General features: G+C 45.8%; 1 protein-coding gene across 1 annotated transcript; it reads left to right on the top strand.

Moving 5' to 3' along the window:
• The first annotated feature begins 13,835 nt into the window (after positions 1-13,835).
• On the top strand, positions 13,836-23,085 carry VPS11 (VPS11 core subunit of CORVET and HOPS complexes). Its single transcript, XM_060017818.1, has 16 exons — positions 13,836-14,035; positions 14,645-14,792; positions 14,886-15,021; positions 15,351-15,514; positions 16,106-16,353; positions 17,102-17,303; positions 17,703-17,854; positions 18,487-18,673; positions 19,362-19,508; positions 19,634-19,822; positions 19,925-20,086; positions 20,314-20,453; positions 20,542-20,744; positions 20,876-21,047; positions 21,474-21,696; positions 22,577-23,085. Exons 1-16 carry the CDS (start codon positions 13,848-13,850, stop codon positions 22,739-22,741), a joined length of 2,826 nt encoding a protein of 941 aa, XP_059873801.1. The 5' UTR covers positions 13,836-13,847; the 3' UTR covers positions 22,742-23,085.

The following is a 23,085-nucleotide window of genomic DNA, read 5'->3' as shown; positions in this document are numbered from 1 at the left end:
CCGCTCCCGGGGAGGCAGCGGAGGGGCCAGTCAACCAGTTGGAGGAAAACCGCCGATGCTGGCCGTGGATTGGGCCACGTCACGCGGCCCAGCGTCAGTCCCGGTGCGCTCGCGGGACTTTTCCGGCCGCGGCGCTGGATGTTTGACTCCCCGGGTCGGGAGTGACCGGTCCCTAGAGCGAGTCGGCGCACGGGCGGTCTCGCGCTCGGCCCTATTCTTCTGGTCATCTGGGAGCTCCGGCCGAGAAGCAGGAAAGATCGGCATCCCCTCCGCAGCCACGCGGAAGAGGCGCTCGCTTGTTGGTCGGTATTCGCTTTGGCTGGAAATCAGAGAATGCGCTTCTGGCTCAGTCCATCTCAACCCCCCTTTGTTTCTTTGCGGAAACTAAAGCCACTAAAGGAGAGATATTCGCTGATGGGTCGGAGATAACGCTTGTGTTCGTGGCAGAAGTTGGCCTGGACTCTTTAATTTGTATGAGAAGGAATATTCCAAACTGCAAATCGCTACACACAAGAGACGCTTTTAATATTTGTGAAGCTGTAATTGGTTAAGCACAGATGCACCACCTCCTGTTTGTCCTCCATTAAAGCTTGTGCACTTTACTTTTTTTCTGAATTAAAGAACCTCGGGCAGGTATTGGCGCTCCTCACTTTCCTCTCTGTACTTAGCAGTCCCATAGAAATATGCACGGTCCTTAAAGCACTTCCTTTTCCCAGTTTTACTGAGATGAGCGCACTTTTCTTAAACGTGGTATCAGTCGCCTTTCTCACGAAATCGACGCTTGGCCTTGCTTCACAGAAGGTTCTCGTGAAGGCCTTGGCTATGACAGCCAGGGCTTGGTTAAGGAACTCTTATCTGTTCCTTTACCTACATTTTTTTTTTTTTTTTGCGGTACGTGGGCCTCTCACTGCTGTGGCCTCTCCCGTTGCGGAGCACAGGCTCCGGATGCGCAGGCTCAGCGGCCATGGCTCACGGGCCCAGCCCCTCCGCGGCATGTGGGATCTTCCCGGACGGGGCACGAACCCGTGTCCCCTGCATCGGCAGGCGGACTCTCAACCACTGCACCACCAGGGAAGCCCTCCCTACATTTTTTATGAGGCTTAGGGAGAGTCTGGTGTCTATGCTTAGAAGATAAACATACTGACAGTACCAGGGAAAGGTCTATTTTCCTTCCCTTTAACAGTTCAGTGTTCAGGTAGCAGAGAAATTGGTAGAAATAGAAATTTGCTTAAAACGGTTTAATTACACAAATAATACACAAATGTAATTTTTTTTTTTTTAAGGCAACGCTGTGTAGCATGCAGGATTTTAGTTCCCCAACCAGGGACAGAACCCGCGCCCCCTGTATTGGGCGCACAAAGTCTTAACCACTGGAGCACCATACACAAATGTAATCTTGAAAAAAGTTCCAATATTCTAGATAAAGCTAAATCCCTTTGATAATATCCACAACCTTACTCTGTCTGAGGTATCTGCTGTTATCAGATGTGTAATATTCCAGGCCTTTTCCTCTGTATTTACATATATGTGTTTTGAAACATGTAGCTGTTGTCTTTTTCTAAATGATAAAATGTTACACAATTAGATTGTTTGCAACTTGCTCTCTTGTTTTTCTTTTTGGTAACTAACAATAAATCATGGAGCATTTTCCATACCAGTACATAAAGATTCACCTTGTTTACTGCTATAGAACATTCCATAGCATGGGGGTTGTTTAGCCATACTGATGAACATAGAAGTTGTCATTTCAGTTCCACAGAGAAAGATTTTGTTTCTCAATAACTGACTCTACTTTTCACCAGCTATCCAGTAGGGTAGATTCTTTCCATCCCTTTCAGAGTATGCATTTTAACATTTATTGGCCCTCTGTCATCTGAAAGCATTGTGCTAGGTGCTGGGGGTCCAGAGATGGGGACGACCTTGTCCTTTCCTTCAGAGAAGTCAGTCTGTTGGGAAACAAGTATGTTCGTGGTTTCATGCCCTTGGTAAAAACCTGTTGAATGACTTAATTGGAAGAGTAAGAAGGTCAGTCTCCCCTACTCCTAAGTGAGCTCCCACTCCCAGAATACCCTTGGTGAGAGCACAGTTTGCTGCAGCTACGCTTCTCGACTTGGGTGTCTGTCCCCCTGGGATGTGCAGCAGGTGCAAGTGCTCTGGGAAGTCACCTGTTTTGTTCTCTGACCAGAGAGGAGAATAGCATTTCACAAGGGCAAGGTGTAAAACAATGGGAAATTTTTAATGTAAAACACCTGATTTAGATGAACTAAGACAGCTGAATCCACTAGTTCTCCAGAATAACCTGTAATAACATTTGAGGACTACACCCCTTCCCCCACACTGTGTAGAAACCCAAGGGAAGAAAGTTGCCGTCTTGCAGAACATGTGCCAAACTGACAGAAGACTAAAATGAACACATCAGCCAGAGCACAGTCATACATTATAAACCATGCACGTTATGTTATGGGCTGAGGGCAATGTTGATTATGGCGAACATAATCCAGGAGAATTTAAAAAATTTGTTGTCACCCAGTAACCCCATTCTTAGGTGTATATCTAACAAATGTAGAGACTGTTTATAATAGCTTAATTCATAAGGGCCCAAAATTGAATACTGCCCGAATGCCCATCAATAGTTGGATAGATAAATAAATAGTGGTAGATTCACACCATGGAATTCTGTACAGCAATGAAAACAAATGGTCTACTATTACATTCAACAACTTAAATGAATCCCACAAACAATATTGAGTGAAAGAAGCCAGAAGCCAAAGAGCACATAGTTGATGACTTCACCTGTATAAAGTTTAAAATCAGGCAAAATTAAGTTACAGTGATAAAGTTGGGATGGTGCTTACCCTTTCAGGGTAGGAAGAGGGCGTAGGGCAGGCTTTGGGGGATGCTGGTTGCAGTGGCTTTGGGAAAATTCAATGGATTGTAGTATGTACATTTTTCTGTTTACATGTTATACTTCAATAAAAAATTTAAAAATTATTTTGTATGTGTCACACAAAGGACTAGAGGGCTTGATTTTACTGTAACCTTAGGCAGGAGAAGCACCAGGATAAGTTTTTTTTTTCTATTTTTATAAAAATGTTTTTAGAATTACAAAAGAAATGTCTGGTTATTGAAGAAAACTGGAGGAACACAGGAAAAACAAAGAATAAAAACCACTCGAGATAGCCTCATTCACCAGAGGGCAGACAGCAGAAGCAAGAACTACATTTCTGCAGCCTGTGGAAGGAAAACCACATTCACAGAAAGATAGACAAAATGAAAATGCAGAGGACTTTGTACCAGATGAAGGAACAGGATAAAACCCCAGAAAAACAACTAAATGAAGTGGAGATAGACAACCTTCCATAAAAAGAATTTAGAATAATGATGGTGAAGGTGATCCAGGACCTTGGAAAAAGAATGGAGGCAAAGACTGAGAAGATGCAAGAAATGTTTAACAAAGACCTAGAAGAATTAAAGAACAAACACCCAGAAGAATTAAAGAACAAACAAACAGAGATGAACAATACAATAACTGAAATGAAAAATACACTAGAAGGAATCAATAGCAGGAAAACTGAGGCAGAAGAATGGATAAGTGACCTGGAAGACAGAATGGTGGAATTCACTGCCATGGAACAGAATAAAGAAAAAAGAATGAAAAGAAATAAGATTGAAAAGAAATGAAGACAGCCTAAAAGACCTCTGGGACAACATTAAACTCAACAACATTCACATTATAGGGGTCCCAGAAGGAGAAGAGAGAGAGAAAGAACCCGAGAAAATATTTGAAGAGATTATAGTCGAAAACTTTCCTAACATGGGAAAGAAAATAGCCACCCAAGTCCAGGAAGTGCAGAGAGTCCCAGGCAGGATAAACCCAAGGAGAAACATGCTGAGACACATAGTAATCAAGTTGACAAAAATTAAAGACAAAGAAAAATTATTGAAAGCAACAAGGGAAAAATGACAACATACAAGGGAACTCCCATAAGGTTAACAGCTGATTTCTTCAGCAGAAACTCTACAAGCCACAATTACATTCAACAACTTAAATGAATCATGTAGCTGTTGCCTACAAGGGACTAGCACGATATATTTAAAGTGATGAAAGGGAAGAACCTACAACCAAGGTTACTCTACCCATCGAGGATCTCATTCAGATTCAACAGAGAAAGCAAAAGCTTTACAGATAAGCAAAAGCTAAGAGAATTCAGCATCACCAAACCAGCTGTACAACAAACACTGAAGGAACTTCTCTAAGTGGGAAACACAAGAGAAGAAAAGGACCTACAAAAACAAACCCATAACAATTAAGAAAATGGTAATAGGAACACACATATCAATAATTACCTTAAACGTGAACGGATTAAATGCTCCAACCAAAAGACCCAGGCTCACTGAATGGATACAAAAACAAAACAGCATATATAAGCTGTCTACAAGAGACACACTTCAGACCTAGGGACACTACAGACTGAAAGTGAGGGGATGGAAAAAGATACTCCATGCAAATGGAAATCGAAAGAAAGCTGGAGTAGCAATACTCATAACAAATAAAATAGACTTTAAAATAAAGAATGTTACAAGAGATAAGGAAGGACACTACATAATGATCAAGGGATCAATCCAAGAAGAAGATATAACAATGATATATGCACCCAACACAGGAGCACCTCAATACATAAGGCAACTGCTAACAGCTATAAAAGAGGAAATCGACAGTAACACAATAATAGTGGGGGACTTTAACAGCTCACTTACACCAATGGACAGATCATCCAGGCAGAAAATTAATAAGGAAACACAAGCTTTAAATGACACAATAGACCAGACAGATTTAATTGATATTTATAGGACATTCCATCCTAAAACAGCAGATTACACTTTCTTCTCAAGTGCACATGGAACATTCTCCAGGATTGATCACATCTTGGGTCACAAATCAAGCCTCAGTAGATTTAAGAAAACTGAAATTGTATCAAGCATCTTTTCTGACCACAATGCTATGAGATTAGAAATCAGTTACAGGGAAAAAAACGTAAAAAACTCAAACACATGGAGGCCAAACAATACGTTACTAAATAACCAAGAGATCACTGAAGAATTCAAAGAGGAAATCAAAAAATTACCTAGAGACAAATGACAATGAAAACACAACAATCCAAAACCTATGGGATGCAGCAAAAGCAGTTCTAAGAGGGTAGTTCATAGCAATACAAACCTACCTCAAGAAACAAGAAAAATCTCAAATAAACAATCTAAACTTACACCTAAAGGAACAAGAGAAAAAAGAACAAACAAAACCCAAAGTTAGTAGAAGGAAAGAAATCATAAAGATCAAAGCAGAAGTAAATGAAATAGAAATGAAGAAAATAATAGCAAAGATCAATAAAACTAAAAGCTGTTTCTTTGAGAAGATAAACAAAATTGATAAACCATTAGCCAGACTCATCAAGAAAAAGAGGGAGAGGACTCAAATCAATAAAATTAGAAATGAAAAAGGAGAAGTTACAACAGACACCGCAGATATACAAAGCATCCTAAGAGACTACTACAGGCACCTCTATGCCAATAAAATGGACAACCTGGAAGAAATGGAAAAATTCGTAGGAAGGTATAACCTTCCAAGACTGAACCAGGAAGAAATAGAAAATATGAACAGACCAATCACAAGGAATGAAATTGAAACTGTGATTAAAAATCTTCCAACAGGGCTTCCCTGGTGGCGCAGTGGTTGAGAGTCCGCTTGCCGATGCAGAGGACACGGCTTCACGCCCCGGTCCGGGAAGATCCCACATGCCGTGGAGCGGCTGGGCCCGTGAGCCATGGCCGCTGAGCCTGTGCGTCTGGAGCCTGTGCTCCGCAACGAGAGAGACCACAACAGTGAGAGGCCCACGTACCGAAAAAAAAAAAAAAAAAAATCTTCCAACAAACAAAAGTCCAGGACCAGATGGCTTCACAGGTGAATTCTATCAAACATTTAGAGAAGCGCTAACACCCATCCTTCTCAAACTCTTCCAAAAAATGGCAGAGGAAGGAACACTCCCAAACTCATTCTATGAGGCCACCATCACCCTGATACCAAAACCAGACAAAGATGTCACAAAAAAAGAAAACTACAGGCCAATATCACTGATGAACACAGAAGCAAAAATCCTCAACAAAATACTAGCAAACAGAATCCAACAACACATTAAAAGGATCATACACCATGATCAAATGGGATTTATCCCAGGGATGCAAGGATTCTTCAATATACGTAAATCAATCAATGTGATAAACCATATTAACAAGGTGAAGGAGAAAAACCATATGATCATCTCAACAGATGCAGAAAAAGTTTTGACAAAATTCAACACCCATTTATGATAAAAACTCTCCAGAAAGTGGGCATAGAGGGAACCTACCTCAGTATAATAAAGGCCATATATGACAAACCCACAGCAAACATCATTCTTAATGGTGAAAAACTGAAAGCATTTCCTCTAAGATCAGGAACAAGACAAGGATGTCCACTCTCACCACCATTATTCAACACAGTTTTGGAAGTCCTAGCCAGGGCAATCAGAGAAGCAAAAGAAATAAAAGGAACACAAATTGGAAAAGAAGAAGTAAAACTGTCACTGTTTGCAGATGACATGATACTATACATACAGAATCCTAAAAATGCCACCAGAAAACTACTAGAGCTAATCAATGAATTTGGTAAAGTTGCAGGATACAAAATTAATGCACAGAAATCTCTTGCATTCTTATACACTAACAACAAAAGATCCGAAACAGAAATTAAAGAAACAATCCCATTCACCATTTCAACAAACAAAATAAAATACCTAGGAATAAACCCACCTAAGGAGGTAAAAGACCTGTACTCAGAAAACAATAAGACACTGATGAAAGAAATCAAAGATGACACAAACAGATGGAGAGATATACCACGCTCTTGGATTGGAAGAAGCAATATCGTGAAAATGACTATACTACCCAAAGCAATCTACGATTCAATGAAATCCCTATCAAATTACCAGTGGCATTTTTTACGGAACTAGAACAAAAAAATCTTAAAATTTGTCTGGAGACACAAATCTACAAACAACAAGTGCTGGAGAGGGTGTGGAGAAAAGGGAACCCTCTTGCACTGTTGGTGGGAATGTAAATTGATACAGCCACTATGGAGAACAGTATGGAGGTTCCTTAAAAAACTAAAAATAGAATTACCATATGGCCCAGCAATCCCACTACTGGGCATATACAAGAGAAAACCATAATTCAGAAAGACACATGCACCCCAATGTTCATTGCAGCACTATTTACAATAGCCAGGTCATGGAAGCAACGTAAATGCCCATCGACAGACGAATGGATAAAAAAGATGTGGTACATATATACGATGGAATATTACTCCGCCACAAAAAGGAACGAAATTGGGTCATTTGTTGAGACGTGGATGGATCTAGAGACTGTCATACAGAGTGAAGTAAGTCAGAAAGAGAAAAAAAAACATCGTATATTAACGCATATATGTGGAACCTAGAAAAACGGTACAGATGAACCGGTTTGCAGGGCAGAAATAGAGACACAGATGTAGAGAACAAACGTATGGACACCAAGGGGGGGAAAGTGGTGGTGGGGGGAGGGGGTTGTGGTGGGATGAACTGGTAGATTGGGAATGACATGTATACACTGATATGTATAAAATAGATAACTAATAAGAACCTGCTGTACAAAAAATAAATAAAATTCAAAAAAAATAAATAACCACTCACAATTCCATTTTCTAGATTAAATCACTTATAGTATTATAATGTATATCAATCGATACACACTCTTTTACCACGTTCCTATGTCATATTTTTTCTGTCCAGAATTTTCAGTAGATATATTTATGGAATTATAGCATAGAGAAATACAATATTTAATTACCAAGGACTTCCCTGGTGGCACAGTGGTCAAGAATCCGCCTGCCAATGCAGGGTACATGGGTTCGATCCCTGGTCTGGGAAGATCCCACATGCCACGGAGCAACTAAGCCTGTGCGCCACAACTACTGAGCCTGAGCTCTAGAGGCCACGAGCCACAACTACTGAGCCTGCATGCCACAACTACTGAAGCCCACGCACCTGGAGCCCGTGCTCTGCAACAAGAGAAGCCACTGCAATGAGAAGCCCGTGCACCACAATGAAGAGTAGCACCTGCTCGCAAAAACTAGAGAAAGCCTGTGCGCAGCAACGAAGACCCAACGCAGCCAAAAATAATAAATAAATAAATAAAATTTTAAAATTACCAAAATTACTATTTGACAATTAAGATGTTCTTTGTGCTGTTATAAAATTGCAATGGACACATTTATTGATAAATTTTTATGTAACTCTATGCCTTATAATCTACCTAGGATAAATTTCTAAAAGTGGAGGGCTTCCTGGTGGCACAGTGGTTGAGAATCCGCCTGCCAATGCAGGGGACATGGGTGCGAGCCCTGGCCCAGGAAGATCCCACATGCCACGGAGCAAGAAAGCCCGTGAGCCACAACTACTGAGACTGTGCTCTAGAGCCTGCAAGCCACAACTACTGAAGCCCGTGTGCCTACAGACCATGCTCCGCAACGAGAAGCCATGGCAATGAGAAGCCCGCGCAGCGCAATGAAGAGTAGCCCCTGCTCACCGCAACTAGAGAACACAACTAGAGAAAGCCCACACACAGCAACAAAGACCCAACGCAGCCAAAAATAAATAAATAAATAAATTTATAAAAGTGGAAATGTGGCCTTAAATTCTGGTTTTTAGGCATTTGATACATATTGCCAAATTGCCCTCCAGAAAGGTTTACCAACATGCACTCCCCAACAGCAGTGGATGACAGCCCCTGTATCCTTACTAACATTAGAATATTAATTCATTTTTAAAGTCTTGGTGGGAATTCCCTGGTGGTCCAGCAGTTAGGACTCTGCGCTTACTAAGATCCCACAAGCTGTGTGGCATGGTCAAAAGGAAAAAAAAATAAAGTCTTGGCATAATGAGTTTTTTTTAACATTTATTAATTTATTTATTTTGGCTGCATTGGTTCTTAGTTGTGGTGCACGGGCTCTTCTTTGCAGCGTGCGGGCTCCATGGCATGCAGGCTCTGCAGTTGTGGCACACGGGCTCTGTAGTTGCGGCGTATGGGCTCAGTAGTTGCGGTGGCATGGGGCTTCTCTCTAGTTGCAGCGCGTGGGCTCCAGAGCGCACGGGCTCAGTAGTTGTGGTGCGTGGGCTCAGTAGTTACAGCGTGCAGGCTTAGGTGCTCTGTGGCACATGGGATCTTAGTTCCCCAACCAGGGATTGAACCCGTGTCCTCTGCATTGGGAGGCAGATTCTTAACCACTGGATCACCAGGGAAGTCCCGGCATTATGAGTTTTAATAAGATGAGGGGGCGGGGGTGATGAGGAGACAAAGGCTTAGGAACATTTCTCAGCTTGCACTGAGATGGGGATTATTATGTGTCAAGGAGAGAAAGCAAGACTTTTGGGGTTCTTGAATTCTATGACTTCATGATCACATAGAAAAATGACTCAGACTTATGAACAAATTTATGGACTTGAGTGCTCTTTAAAAAATAACTGATCAGGGCTTCCCTGGTGGCGCAGTGGTTGGGAGTCCACCTGCCGATGCAGGGGACACGGGTTCGTGCCCCGGTCCGGGAGGATCCCACGTGCCGCAGAGCGGCTGGGCCCGTGAGCCATGGCCGCTGAGCCTGTGCGTCCAGAACCTGTGCTCCGCAACGGGAGAGGCCACAACGGTGAGAGGCCCGCGTACTGCAAAACAAACAAACAAAAAAACTGATCCCATAGAATACAGGGCTTTGGAGTCTGCAGACCTGGATTTGTCTGTGAACCCCACTACTTCCTACCTGTGTGATTCTACGCAAGTTGTTTAGCTCTCCTGAGCCTCAGTTTCGACATCATTTAAAGAGGCATGCTGGTATGTGCCTCACAGGGTTGTTGTCAAAATTAAAGAAGGTGGTAGGGACTTCCCTGGTGGCACAGTGGATAAGACTCCACGCTCCCAATGCAGGGGGCCCAGGTTCAATCCCTGGTCAGGGAACTAGATCCCACATGCATGCTGCAACTAAGAGTTCGTGTGCCACAACTAAGGAGTCTGTGTGCCGCAACTAAGAGTGGGTGAGTTGCAACTAAGGAGCCCTGGAGCTGCAACTAAGGCCCGGTGCAAATAAATAAATAAATAAATAAATAAATAAAAAAGAGCCTGTTTAGTGGTTCCTCTAACTTTAAAAAAAAAAGAAGGTAGTAAAGTGCTTTACACAGGGCTTGGGACATCTTAAGCACCAAATATATATTAGTTAACTTTTTTATTGTTTTTGTTTTTTGTCTAGAGAAATAAAACTAAAAGATGTGCACTATTGCAGTGTTAAAAGCTAGGTTAAGTGCTTTGCCAAGTTCATGGGGAATTTCTCTTTTTGTAGGCTAGATTTTCACAATCAATAATCAGTTAATTGCTTCTTTCTCCTGTTTCATGGTAGCCTTGGAGCCCTGGACTCTCTTATACTGTAAGACCTCTGAGTTTATTTTAGGTTGACCTTCTTGTTCCTAAAGTGGAAACTGCTGCTGGCCTTTTTAGGGGCTAAGAGAAAAAAACCAGACTTTCCAGTAGTCTAAAAAATGGTTTCTTCCCAGAGAGCTAGATGAGGGGGGAAATGATAGAAAATAAAAGCTTGCAGCTAGAACAAGTAGTGTTCCTGTTTTGCTCTAGTGGAAATGACTGCATGGGCTGCAGTTGGCTGAAGGGCAAAAGAAAGGGCATTGCTAGGCAATTCTTGATTCTGAGTTGTGATCTCTTTAATTTCAAGCTAAAGACTTGAGTTGCTTCTTCATGTTTAGTCTCCTCAGAACTCCAGTTCTCAGTATGCAGAACTGTAAGTGAATTTGTACACTCGATCATTTTCTGTGTAGTCAGCCTTCTTATCTTCCTCACTATACTGAAGTTCCTGGATTCAGATAAGCATAACTAAAAGTTAAACCCCGGTGTGTGTTCTGACAAGTGTGGCCTAGCTTTACACCCCAGCAAACCATTTAATTAAAGGTTAGGGAACTGAAGAACTCTTGTTTTATTTCCAAAGGACTTTGATGTTTTTTGCCCGGAGAGAATCACCTGAACCTCTTTGAGACTCTGTTTCTCATCAGAGATAATGATACTTCTGCAGATGGTTGCTATGAAGAATCCATGAAAAGTGAAAGCACTTTGTTATGTATCATTCACTACATGAAATTAAGGACTGGTATCCAGAAAATATGAAAACTCTAATTCAAAAAGATACGTGCACCCCAATGTTTGTAGCAGCACTATTTACAATAGCCAAGACACGGAAGCAAACTAAATGTCCATCGTCAGGGACTTCCCTGGTGGCCCAGTGGTTAAGAATCGCCTTCCAATGCAGGGGACCTGGGTTCGATCCCTGGTCGGGAAACTAAGATCCCACATGCTGCGGGGCAACTAAGCCCAAGCGCCGCAACTACTGAGCCCACGCACTCTAGAGCCTGCAAGCCACAACTAGAGAGAAGCCTGTGCGCTGCAACGCAAGACCGCACCTGCCACAACTAAGACCTGACACAGCCAAATAAATAAATATTAAAAAACAATGTCCATTGGCATACACACACACACACACACACACACACACACACACACACACACAATGGAATATTACTCAGCCATTAAAAAAGAATGAAATCATGCCATTTGCAGCAACATGGATGGACCTAGATTATCATACTAAGTGAAGTAAATCAGAGAAAGATAAATATCATATGATATCATTTATATGTGGAATCTAAAAAAAGATACAAATGAACTTATTTACAAAACAGAAATAGACTCACAGACATAGAAAAAAAACATGGTTACCAAAGGGGAAAAGGGGGGAGGGATAAATTGGGAATTTGGAGCTAATAGATACACACTACTATATATAAAATAGATAAACAGCAAGGACCTACTGTATAGCACAGGGAACTATATTCAATAACTATAATGGAAAAGAATCTGAAAAAGATATATGTATATGCTGAATCACCTTGCCATACACCTGAAACACTGTAAATCAACTATACTCCAATTATAAAAAAGAAATTAAGGGCTGGATACTGTCAGTCCTGTTTGTCCCCTATGGTGGTGGTCAAACTCCCTGAAGAGCAAGAACCATGTCTTTTTCATGTATATATTCTGGGTATTTAGTACAATGCCAGGAACAGTTAGTAGTGAACACGTGTTGGGCAAAAAGAGGAAAGGAAGGAAGGCAGCAAGTCTGAAGAGGTGCCATGGGTCCTGTGGGGGGCCAGTTATCTGCCTGCGTACCCCCATCAACAAGAAGATCCAGCGCGCATGGGCCTTACCAGGTTCAGACATCAAAGGAAGATGCTGAGCCTCTACCATTGGACAGTAGGGGGAGCACGCACATCAGCAACAAAGATGCCAGTCTGCTGTTCACATCTCTGCTTCCTTTAACATGTTATCCATAGTCTTAACAACTGACATAACATACGATCTAAAAATTCTAATGAATAGTACAGAATACGCTCAGCAGGTGAAAGCTGGTCCCATCTACTCCCCATTTGTGCTTCTGCCCGCGGATTGAGATCCTGAACTAGTTCCAATACCTGTGTGACAAAGAAGAAAGAGATCTGGGCTGGAAATCAGGCAATCTGTGTGCCTTCCCCTCATTTATTTCTTTAGACAAATGGACACTACCTTTCCCGTCAACACGACCAAGGAGAGGAGGTGATAAGAGGAAAATCATCCACATTCATTGCTTCAACCGAACATGGAGTATCTACCAGGCTCTGTTAGACCTGGTTCCTGATAACCAAGATACAGGCCCTACTCTTTGGGAACTCCGGGGAAGGAATAAAGAGTAAAGTGTTCTGAAAACAAAAAGCTGTGGGGCGCAAGGCTGCAAAAATGAACTTCACAAATACTAACCACATGGCCACTTTTTCATATGCATACTATCTCAAATGACTCTGTGTCCCTCCTGTTTGTAGATTCCTGTGGCACACAAACAGTACACCTGCAGTTTTCCACGTGGACAGTTGGTTTAGCCCGAGTTGGGACTGGTGGGTACCATGAAGCGTCTTAGACACCACTCGTTAAATCACTCAGTGCTCAGAGCTGCGGCTTCAAGGCTCTTTGCTGTGCTCTGCTTACGTGCCATACCCTGCCACTATGGCAATGAGAGAAAACCCAGGTTCTTGGAATTCCTGCCCCATCAGTATTTCCCAGCTTCCTTAAGAAACATGTTTTAGGTGCCCATTACATGCCATGCGCTCAGACAGAGGGACACAACAACGAATATAAGACACTGACTATAGTTCACAATCCGTATCTGGTGGCAGACACAAACCTCTAACTTTAATTCTCTTCTTCTATTGCCGAAAAACCAGTTTCACATACACGGGTTCATTTAGGCCTCAAAACAATCCTATGACGGCAGAAGGTAATTCACCTAGGCACAGCGGGTTACAATTCACAAACCGCGTGACATTTGATCCTCATCTTGATCCCTCATTGCCTGCGAATTTAATAAAGGAGGAAACTGATGCTCAAAGAGGTGAAGGTCTAGCTCTTAACAAGCATTTCAGCCAGTGCACTTACAGAGCCGGCAAAGCCGCAAAATGCGGAGCGAGCGGCGGGCTGCGGACACTGCCTCAAGCGGCGGCGCGCACTCTCCCTGCAGGGGGAAGCTGTCAAGGAGACTGGAGAGCGCCTGTGCACCCAGGCTCCAGGAAGCGGCCGGGTCACGTGATCCGCCGGCCCCTCTCACGTGACCTCTCTACCGGAGGCGGGGGCCTTCGGCCAAGATGGCGGCCTACCTGCAGTGGCGGCGCTTCGTTTTCTTCGACAAGGAGCTGGTGAAGGAGCCACTGGGCAATGATGGGGCTGCTCCCGGGGCTGCGCCTGCTTCTGGACCCTCTGCTTCCAAGTTCCTTTGCCTCCCTCCTGGCATCACTGTCTGCGACTCAGGCCGAGGGAGCCTAGTCTTTGGAGATATCCTTCCTCTGGAGCTGCCTCTTCCCTCCCCGAATCCCTGAAGAGATACAGCTGGGATGAAATCTGTCCGTCAGAGGGGTTCGTGTTACGTGCCACTTTCCTTTAGATGGGCGCCCAGTGCTCCTTCTGTGGTCCGAGGGAAGAAAGGAGGAAGTCCGTTCTCTAACTTGTTGCCAACTGAGCGAACAATCCTGGGCGAGTCATTTAACCTCTCTGGGCTTCAATTTCCTTATCTGCAAAAGGGGCGTAAAATAACAATTCGGCAAGGTTTTTTTTTATTGTTTTTGTTTACTTTTAAGATCGATGAAAAGAACGGATGCAAGTTGGCTTTAAAAGATGAATATGTGAGGTGTCATCTCCCCAGCCCAGTATTGTGGGGGAGGAGTTAAATGAGACCATGAGTTTGCTGCTTTGTTTTTCATAATGCTGCCACTAAACTCGGGCCTTTCTTTTCTAATCTTTTTAAGATGGGGAGTTCCCAGAAGATAATCTGTGGAAAAACCCTTGAAAAATATAAAGAGTTGTATGTATGTTAGTTGTTATTTGGGTTCTGCCCTAGATATAAGTATCTCTCCTTGGAAAGGAGGCTCCTTGACTACTCTGCACACATGGAAGGCCAGATATGGTTCTTGCCCCGCTCCCTACAGCTTACCGGGTTCCAGGCTTACAAACTACGGGTGACACACCTGTACCAGTTGAAGCAGCACAACATTCTGGCATCTGTTGGTGAGGATGAAGAGGGGATCAACCCCCTGGTGAGTCCTATAAAGGAAATGGGAAAGACCCAGTAGCCTGAGAATGGCTGTTGGCACGTGACTAGCAGTCACACATCTGAGGTCTGTCCACAGGTAAAGATCTGGAACCTGGAGAAGAGAGATGGTGGCAATCCACTCTGCACTCGAATCTTCCCTGCCATCCCAGGGGCAGAGCCGACTGTTGTATCTTGTTTGACTGTCCATGAAAATCTCAACTTTATGGCCATCGGTAAGCAGAAAGAAGGCAAAGCTAACACCCCATGATTCTTTATAGATTTTCTTCAGAGTTGCTTCTGCAGTTCATCTTCACTGTTTTCATGAGACCATTTTGTACTGAACTGATGCACTTGAGATTTTAAAGTTTTGGATGGGAAAGCATTTAGTTTTGTTCTTTGAAAATGAGTCACTGAGTCCTGATCTTCATGGTAACCACTGGAGAAGTTGGGTAGCAGGAGGAAGAGTGTCACTTCTGACAAGTGCCTCAAGTGGTCTTTTCCCCCTTCTGTGCTTCCTGATCTATTCAGCCTCAATAAAATGCTATTTCTTGCTCTCTTGCAGGTTTCACAGATGGCAGTGTTACACTGAACAAAGGGGACATCACTCGGGACCGGCATAGCAAGACCCAGATTTTGCACAAGGGCAACTATCCTGTTACCGGACTGGCCTTTCGCCAAGCAGGAAAGACCACTCACTTGTTTGTTGTGACAACTGAGAATGTTCAGGTATGACCAGGGCCTCCACTGTTACGGGCAGGCAGGAAAGGCTTTAACGTTGCTCAGAGGGCTAAGGTAGGGAACTGACAAAAGAGGTAGAATTCCTGCAGTTTTCATCATACAACCTTGAATCATTTGCCCAGCTTAATATTTTATTTCCTCCCTTAGGAAACTGGGAAGAGTTAGAGCTAGGAACTCTTGATCTTGTAGTAAAAGACCTAAGTTTTTCTCCTAATTAACTTAAGAGACACTGGACAAGTTGCTTTACTTCTCTGGTTCCTGTGCTCCTAATTTATAACAGCTTAGTCTCAGCAATAGTTTTGTTTCAGCAATGGTTTTTGCATAAAGCAGTAAAATTCTCTTACTTGCTAAATACCTGTAGTAAGTAGTGATAGTAAATACAGAGGAAAGAAATGTACTCTCTGCTTATATATTTAATAGATGGGTGGTGGTTAATGGAGATGGCAAGCAGCCAGGGAAAGTCTTAGGGTGCTAAGAATTAAGAAGAGAGAGCCAGTGTGGAGGTGGAGATACCTTTGGGAAGGCTTAGATGCCTCCTCCTCAAAGGGAGCCTGTTAACCCCTCTCTTACTTCCTGCAGTCCTACATAGTTTCTGGAAAGGACTACCCTCGTGTGGAGTTGGACACCCACGGTTGTGGCCTGCGCTGCTCAGCCCTAAGCGACCCTTCTCAGGACCTGCAGTTCATAGTGGCAGGGGATGAATGTGTCTACTTATACCAGCCTGATGAACGGGGGCCCTGCTTCGCCTTTGAGGGCCATAAACTCATTGCTCACTGGTTTAGAGGCTACCTTGTCATTGTCTCCCGTGACCGGAAGGTTTCTCCCAAGTAAGGACTCCACGGAGAAGCAAAAGGGAGAGGGCTGAACTTGTTCCCCAGAATTAACCTGATTTTAAACTCCTAATGCCTGGATCCCATCAATCTCCTGTTTGGTTTTAGGTAGATTGTGCTTACACCTAGATCGGTTATAATGGTTTTTTTTTTTTTTTTTTTTTGCTGAAAAGTGTGTGATTTTGCTGCAGACATTTGCTGAGCAGCCCTGATGCGCTAGAATGCTCCAGGGAATTTGGGACCTGGTATTGGGATTTTTACTCCTTGGTCAAAATGAATTGGGTAGAGGAACAAGGGACTGAGTAGTGGAGAAATTGGAAAGTTCTGGCAGATGCAAGACAGGGCGTTTTTCTCTCTGAGCCACCAGAAAGGGCGATGGGGTCTTCAGCGTGATGCAAGTGATCCTTGTCAGATGTTAGTTTTCATTCGGTACTAAGCTCAGTGGCCTACATACACCAGGCACTAATTATTTGTTAAATAATGGATGTTGGACTGGATGTAGTTAATTTTTCAATCTGTTGCCTGTATTAATTATAGGATCCTAAAGGGTAAGACCAGGTCTATATGTTCTCGTCCTACAACTGCTAGCACCATGCTAAATGTTACAGGATGAGCTGCTAGAGGGGCCAAAGCGGTGTCTTGTTCTGGGTGGAATGGGCAGCACCAAAGTTGTATTGGAAAGGAAATCGAGGGGAGCTGAGACAGAGGTGGTACAAATATCTGGGTCTTTTTCTTTCCCACACAGGTCAGAGTTTACCAGCAGGGACTCCCAGAGCTCCGACAAGCAGATTCTCAACATCTATGACCTGTGCAACAAGTTCATAGCCTATAGCACCGTCTTTGAGGATGTAGTAGATGTGCTTGCTGAGTGGGGCTCCCTGTACGTGCTGACGCGGGATGGGCGGGTCCACGCACTGCAGGAGAAGGACACACAGACCAAACTGGAGGCAAGGCCACCAGATTCCCAGAGCAGGCCGTGGGCACCCAGATGCAGCTCTAGGAACAGGCTCCCCAAGTCCCTTGGCCAGGGTGTTTCCTTCCCTTTGGGTCACTTACTCAGCTCCCTTAGGGTAGGATTACAAGGCCAGTGGCCTGGGATGAGGCCTTAGAGGGAAGTAGTGGCTGGGAGCCTGAGCCCACTCTCAGGGTCCACTCTTCCTGCCTGTAGAGAACCTTGTGAGGCGAGCTGATGTTGGTCTTGGGGGTATCTGAGAGGTCTCACCCTGTCTAAGACCTAGGCTGATCGGGGCTTCACAACTGTCTGCCTTGTGTGTTGTGGGTGCATTCTGGGAAGGTGTCTTCTCAGGACTGCTTCTTCCAGTTTTCTAATCTCTCTTCCCTTCCAGATGCTGTTTAAGAAGAACCTATTCGAGATGGCGATTAATCTGGCCAAGAGCCAGCATCTGGACAGCGATGGGTTGGCCCAGATCTTCATGCAGTATGGGGACCATCTCTACAGCAAGGGCAACCATGATGGGGCTGTCCAGCAGTATATCCGGTCAGTCTGGAGGCGCTTTAGGATATAGCTGTGAATGCAGGGACAGGCAGCCAGATAGGCTAAAACCTGCACTTGGGGAAGGAGGGTGGACTCCACTGTGAACCGTCTTTTTTTCCTCCAGAAACTGTGATGCCTCAAGTGAGAAGACAGTATACCTTATTGGAAAGGGAATGTTTTGGGTCAAATATTACATGACCAGCATGCAGTTGAGCTGATGAGTATCTGTTATTTTAGATGTTGACTTGACCTTCGTTAATACTCATTTTGATAAGATTCTTTAAAGGGAAAAGGCTATTCATCTCTTGCTTCCACACTTTCTTCCCTCAATACTAATTCTTAAATTAATAAGGGGTCTTAAGAACCTGTCTAGCCTCTTTCCCAACCTCTCTCGAATTCCTGTTTTCACCCAAGTTTAAGAAACAGTGCTCTGGAGCCTTGCTACTCATGTGGTCCATGGTCTAGTAGAATCGACATTGCCTGGGATTTTGTTAGAATTGCAGAATCTCAGGCCTTACTCCAGATGTGCTGAAACAGAATTTGCATTTTAAGAAGATCTTCAAGTGATTCCTATGCACATGAAAGTTTGAGAAGTACACTGACCCCAATGCTATTTGATGCATATGTCTCCCTAGAACCATTGGAAAGTTGGAGCCATCGTATGTGATCCGCAAGTTCCTGGACGCCCAGCGCATCCACAACCTGACGGCTTACCTGCAGACCCTGCACCGGCAGTCCCTGGCCAATGCCGACCACACCACCCTACTGCTCAACTGCTACACAAAGCTCAAGGACAGCTCGAAGCTGGAGGAATTCATCAAGGTGCAGGGTGGTGTTGGCGGGGGATTCCGTGAGGGCCCCACTGAGCATGAGGGGCTCCACCAGGGCTGCAGAGACAGGGAAGAGCTGACCTTATTTGGGGACCAGAGTCCTCTGGTCTATAAACTAGGAAGAGGAATAGCCTTTTTTGCGAGTTTTCTCCTGTTTTCTCTCTTGGTTTTTTTTGTTTCTTTTTGGCTGCGCTGCGTGGCTTGCCAGATCTCAGTTCCCCCACCAGGGATCAAACCCGGACCCTCAGCAGTGGAAGCGCAGAGTCCTAACTACTGGACCGCCAGGGAATTCCCACCCCTCTTGTTTTTTGATGCCAGAACTTCTCATGGTATCTAAGCCCAGGGAAGCCCTGTGTTCCCAGACGAGTCCCTCTAATAGTAGAGGCAGAGGAAGACTTTTGGAGAGGCAGGATAACAGTGCTTTAAAAGCATCAACTTTAGGACTTCTCTGGTGGTCCAGTGGTTAAGACTCCACGCTTCCACTGCAGGGGGCACAGGTTCGATCCCTGGTTGGGGAACTAAGATTCCATGCCGCTCAGCGCTGCCAAAAAAAAAAAAAAAAAAAGCATCAACTTTTTTATTGCCTTAAGAATCTGGTCTTAGAATCAGATGCATATTTCCTTTCCGTTCCCCAACCACAACCTCTCTATGACTGGTTTTGTCTAATGTCTCCCCGGCAGACAAAGAGTGAGAGTGAAGTCCACTTTGATGTGGAGACAGCCATCAAGGTCCTCCGGCAGGCTGGCTACTACTCCCATGCCCTCTATTTGGCTGAGAACCACGCACATCACGAGTGGTACTTGAAGATCCAGCTAGAGGACATCAAGGTAGGTGAGCCTCTTGACACGGCCAGGACCCTGTTCTTTTTCTAGGACATCCCTGGGATGCTGAAAGTGCTTCCTGGTGGGTGAGGCAGGAGCACGTGCTTATTCTGCCCTTTCCCTCTCCACAGAATTATCAGGAGGCCCTTCGATACATCGGCAAGCTTCCTTTTGAGCAGGCAGAGAGCAACATGAAACGCTACGGCAAGATCCTCATGCACCACATACCAGAGCAGACGACCGAGTTGCTGAAGGGACTTTGTACCGACTATCGGCCCAGCCTTGAAGGCCGAGGCGATAGGGAGGCTCCAGGCTGCAGGGTGAGGCCTCAGAGAGAATGGCTTTTGGACAGCAGGGATCCCCTTAGCAGCCCAAGTACCGAGCCCGCTCACTCGGCCACCTCTCCTCCCTTGCCGTCCTAGGCCAACTCAGAGGAGTTCATCCCCATCTTTGCCAACAACCCGCGGGAGCTGAAAGCTTTCCTAGAGCACATGAGTGAGGTGCAGCCTGACTCCCCGCAGGGCATCTATGACACGCTCCTTGAGCTGCGACTCCAGAACTGGGCTCACGAGGAGGAGCCGCAGGTGAGACCTGGCAAAGTGGCCAGAGGCGCTGGAGAGAAACTGCTTCTATTTCTTCCCTGGTTGCCTCTTGCTGCTTTCTTTAGACCAGTAACACCTCACCCTTGGGGGCTAAATGGTCCCCCGTGAAGAGGAGATGGGACTGAGGGGAAGAGATAGTTGACTTGCCTGGTCCTGAGAGGCCTTGTCGTTTTTCCCTGATGCCCAGCAGCTCTACCCTCCTCTTTTAGGTCAAAGAGAAGCTTCACGCAGAGGCCATCTCCCTACTGAAGAGTGGTCGCTTCTGTGACGTCTTTGACAAAGCCCTGGTCCTCTGCCAGATGCACGACTTCCAGGATGGAGTCCTTTACCTCTATGAGCAGGGGAAACTGTAAGAGTCTGGGGAATCTCAGGGAAGGGGAACGCAGCCGAGCCACTTGTGGGGGACAGCTGCTGATGTGCGCCTTGCCCGGCCGCAGGTTCCAGCAGATCATGCACTATCACATGCAGCACGAGCAGTACCGGCAGGTGCTCGCCGTGTGCGAGCGCCACGGGGAGCAGGAGCCCTCCCTGTGGGAACAGGCGCTCAGCTACTTCGCCCGCAAGGAGGAGGACTGCAAGCAGTACGTGGCGGCCGTGCTTAAGCACATCGAGGGCAAGAACCTCATGCCGCCTCTCCTAGGTACTCCGGAGGACAGGGCGGGCGGCTGGGTGCAGGCTGCCAGCAGTCGGCCTCTGGGGCAGGGGCCCTTCCGTTCTATCCAGAGGGCTGCTTCGTTCATGGTCTTGTTTCCTCCCGGACCCCCATCTCAGTGGTGCAGACCCTGGCCCACAACTCCACGGCCACCCTGTCTGTCATCCGGGACTACCTAGTCCAAAAACTGCAGAAGCAGAGCCAGCAGATCGCGCAGGATGAGCTCCGGGTGCGGCGCTACCGAGAGGAGACCACCCGTATCCGCCAGGAGATCCAGGAGCTGAAGGCGAGGTACTTGGCATCCAGAACTGTGGAGGCGTCCGGGGATAACACTGTTCTTCACAGGGTGTCATTTTTCAAAGACAGGATTGTATGGAGTGTGTTTGAGCATTTCATTCTTGAAGATCTGTTTTGATGGAGGAATTCCAAAGAATGATTTACTACGTAGAACGTGATTTATTGGGCTTTGGAGGATATTGTCTTGTAGCAGGTACTTATCTTGGGTTGGATGGACCTGCTGGGAGGGTGCTGAGACTCCCTGCAGGCCCAGCGTGGGGTCCTCCTGTGACCCGCTTTAGGTGGTAAGAAGAGCAGGGCCTCGTAGTTCTTAACGGGGACCTCTCTCTCCTCATTGCCTCCAACTGCCTTCTCTCTCCACATGGTTCCTGGCCCTGCCCTCACTTTCTGCCACTCTTTTCTGGTCTCCCTTGCCTGTAGTCCGAAGATTTTCCAGAAGACCAAGTGCAGCATCTGTAACAGTGCCTTGGAGTTGCCCTCAGTCCACTTTCTCTGCGGCCACTCCTTCCACCAGCACTGCTTTGAGAGTTACTCAGAAAGTGATGCCGACTGCCCCACCTGCCTCCCTGAAAACCGCAAGGTCATGGATATGATTCGGGCCCAGGAACAGAAGCGAGATCTCCATGATCAGTTCCAGCACCAGGTGGGGATGACGTGACTCCCCCGCCCACAGGGAGGTGGTGAGCGCTGGGGACTGGTGTTCTTTTCTCCTCCTCCTGTGGTTTTTTTTTTTTTTTAAACATTTTTTATTTCTTTAATGTATCTATTTTATTTATTTATTTTTGGCTGCATCGGGTCTTCGTTGCTGTGCGCAGGCTTTCTCTAGTTGCGGTGAGCGGGGGCTACTCTGTTGCGGTGCGCAGGCTTCTCATTGCAGTGGCTTCTCTTATTTTTTTAAAGAGATGGAATGAGGTGTTCTGTTTTATTTTGATTGATTGATTTTTGGCTGTGTTAGGTCTTCGTTGCTGTGCGCGGGCTTTTTATCTAAGTTGCGTTGAGCAGAGGCTACTCTTCGTTGAGGTGTGCGGGCTTCTCATTGTCGTGGCTTCTCTTGTTGTGGAGCACGAGCTCTAGGCGCGCAGGCTTCAGTAGTTGTGGCTCGCGGGCTCTAGAGCGCAGGCTCAGTAGTTATGGCCCATGGGCTTAGTTGCTCTGAGGCATGTGGGATCTTCCCAGACCAGGGCTCGAACCTGTGTCCCCTGCATTGGCAGGCGGATTCTTAACTGCTGTGCCACCAGGGAAGCCTGTCCTGTGGGTTTTTTTTTTTTTTTTTTTTTTTTTTTTTTCCTGGTACGCGGGCCTCTCACTGTTGTGGCCTCTCCCGTTGCGGAGCACAGGCTCTGGACGCACAGGCTCAGCGGCCATGGCTCACGGGCCTAGCCGCTCCGCGGCATGTGGGATCTTCCCAGACCGGGGTACGAACCCGTGTACCCTGCATCGGCAGGCAGACTCTCAACCACTGCGCCACCAGGGAAGCCCTGTCCTGTGGGTTTTTGACTCGCAACTCTTCTCTTTCCCTGCAGCTCAAGTGCTCCAACGACAGCTTCTCTGTGATTGCTGACTACTTTGGCCGAGGTGTTTTCAACAAATTGACTCTGCTGACCGACCCGCCCACAGCCCGACTGACTGCGAGCCTGGAGGCTGGGCTGCAGAGGGACTTGCTCATACACGCCAGGAGGGGCACTTAAGCGGCTAGTGGGAGGGGTGTGATGGTGGAGGCCCAGCAGCAGGGACACGGGGACAGAGACAGGGCTGTTGCACAGGAGTTAGGCAAACATGCCCAGGACTCTGCTCTCATCTGATGCCATAGCCCTCAGGACTTAAGGGGACTTTCTTTTCCTGCCTCCTTCTTCGGCCAACCTGCCATTTGTCCTGTTGACTTTTTGAGCAGTGTAGATCATTCCAGACCAGAGGGGGAGGGCACCTCAGCAACCTCAGAGTCTGGACAATAGCGGCTTTATTCTCTATCCAAGAGCACCAGGCTGTGCTTGGGTCCTGGCTCCCAGAGTCTATAAATAAAAGCATATAATGA

The sequence above is a fragment of the Delphinus delphis genome, chromosome 8 (genome assembly GCF_949987515.2).
Source record: "Delphinus delphis chromosome 8, mDelDel1.2, whole genome shotgun sequence".
Taxonomy (NCBI): Eukaryota; Metazoa; Chordata; class Mammalia; order Artiodactyla; family Delphinidae; genus Delphinus; species Delphinus delphis.
The sequence above is the reverse complement of the archived record's forward strand: the minus strand, read 5'-3'. Positions and strand labels throughout refer to the sequence as shown.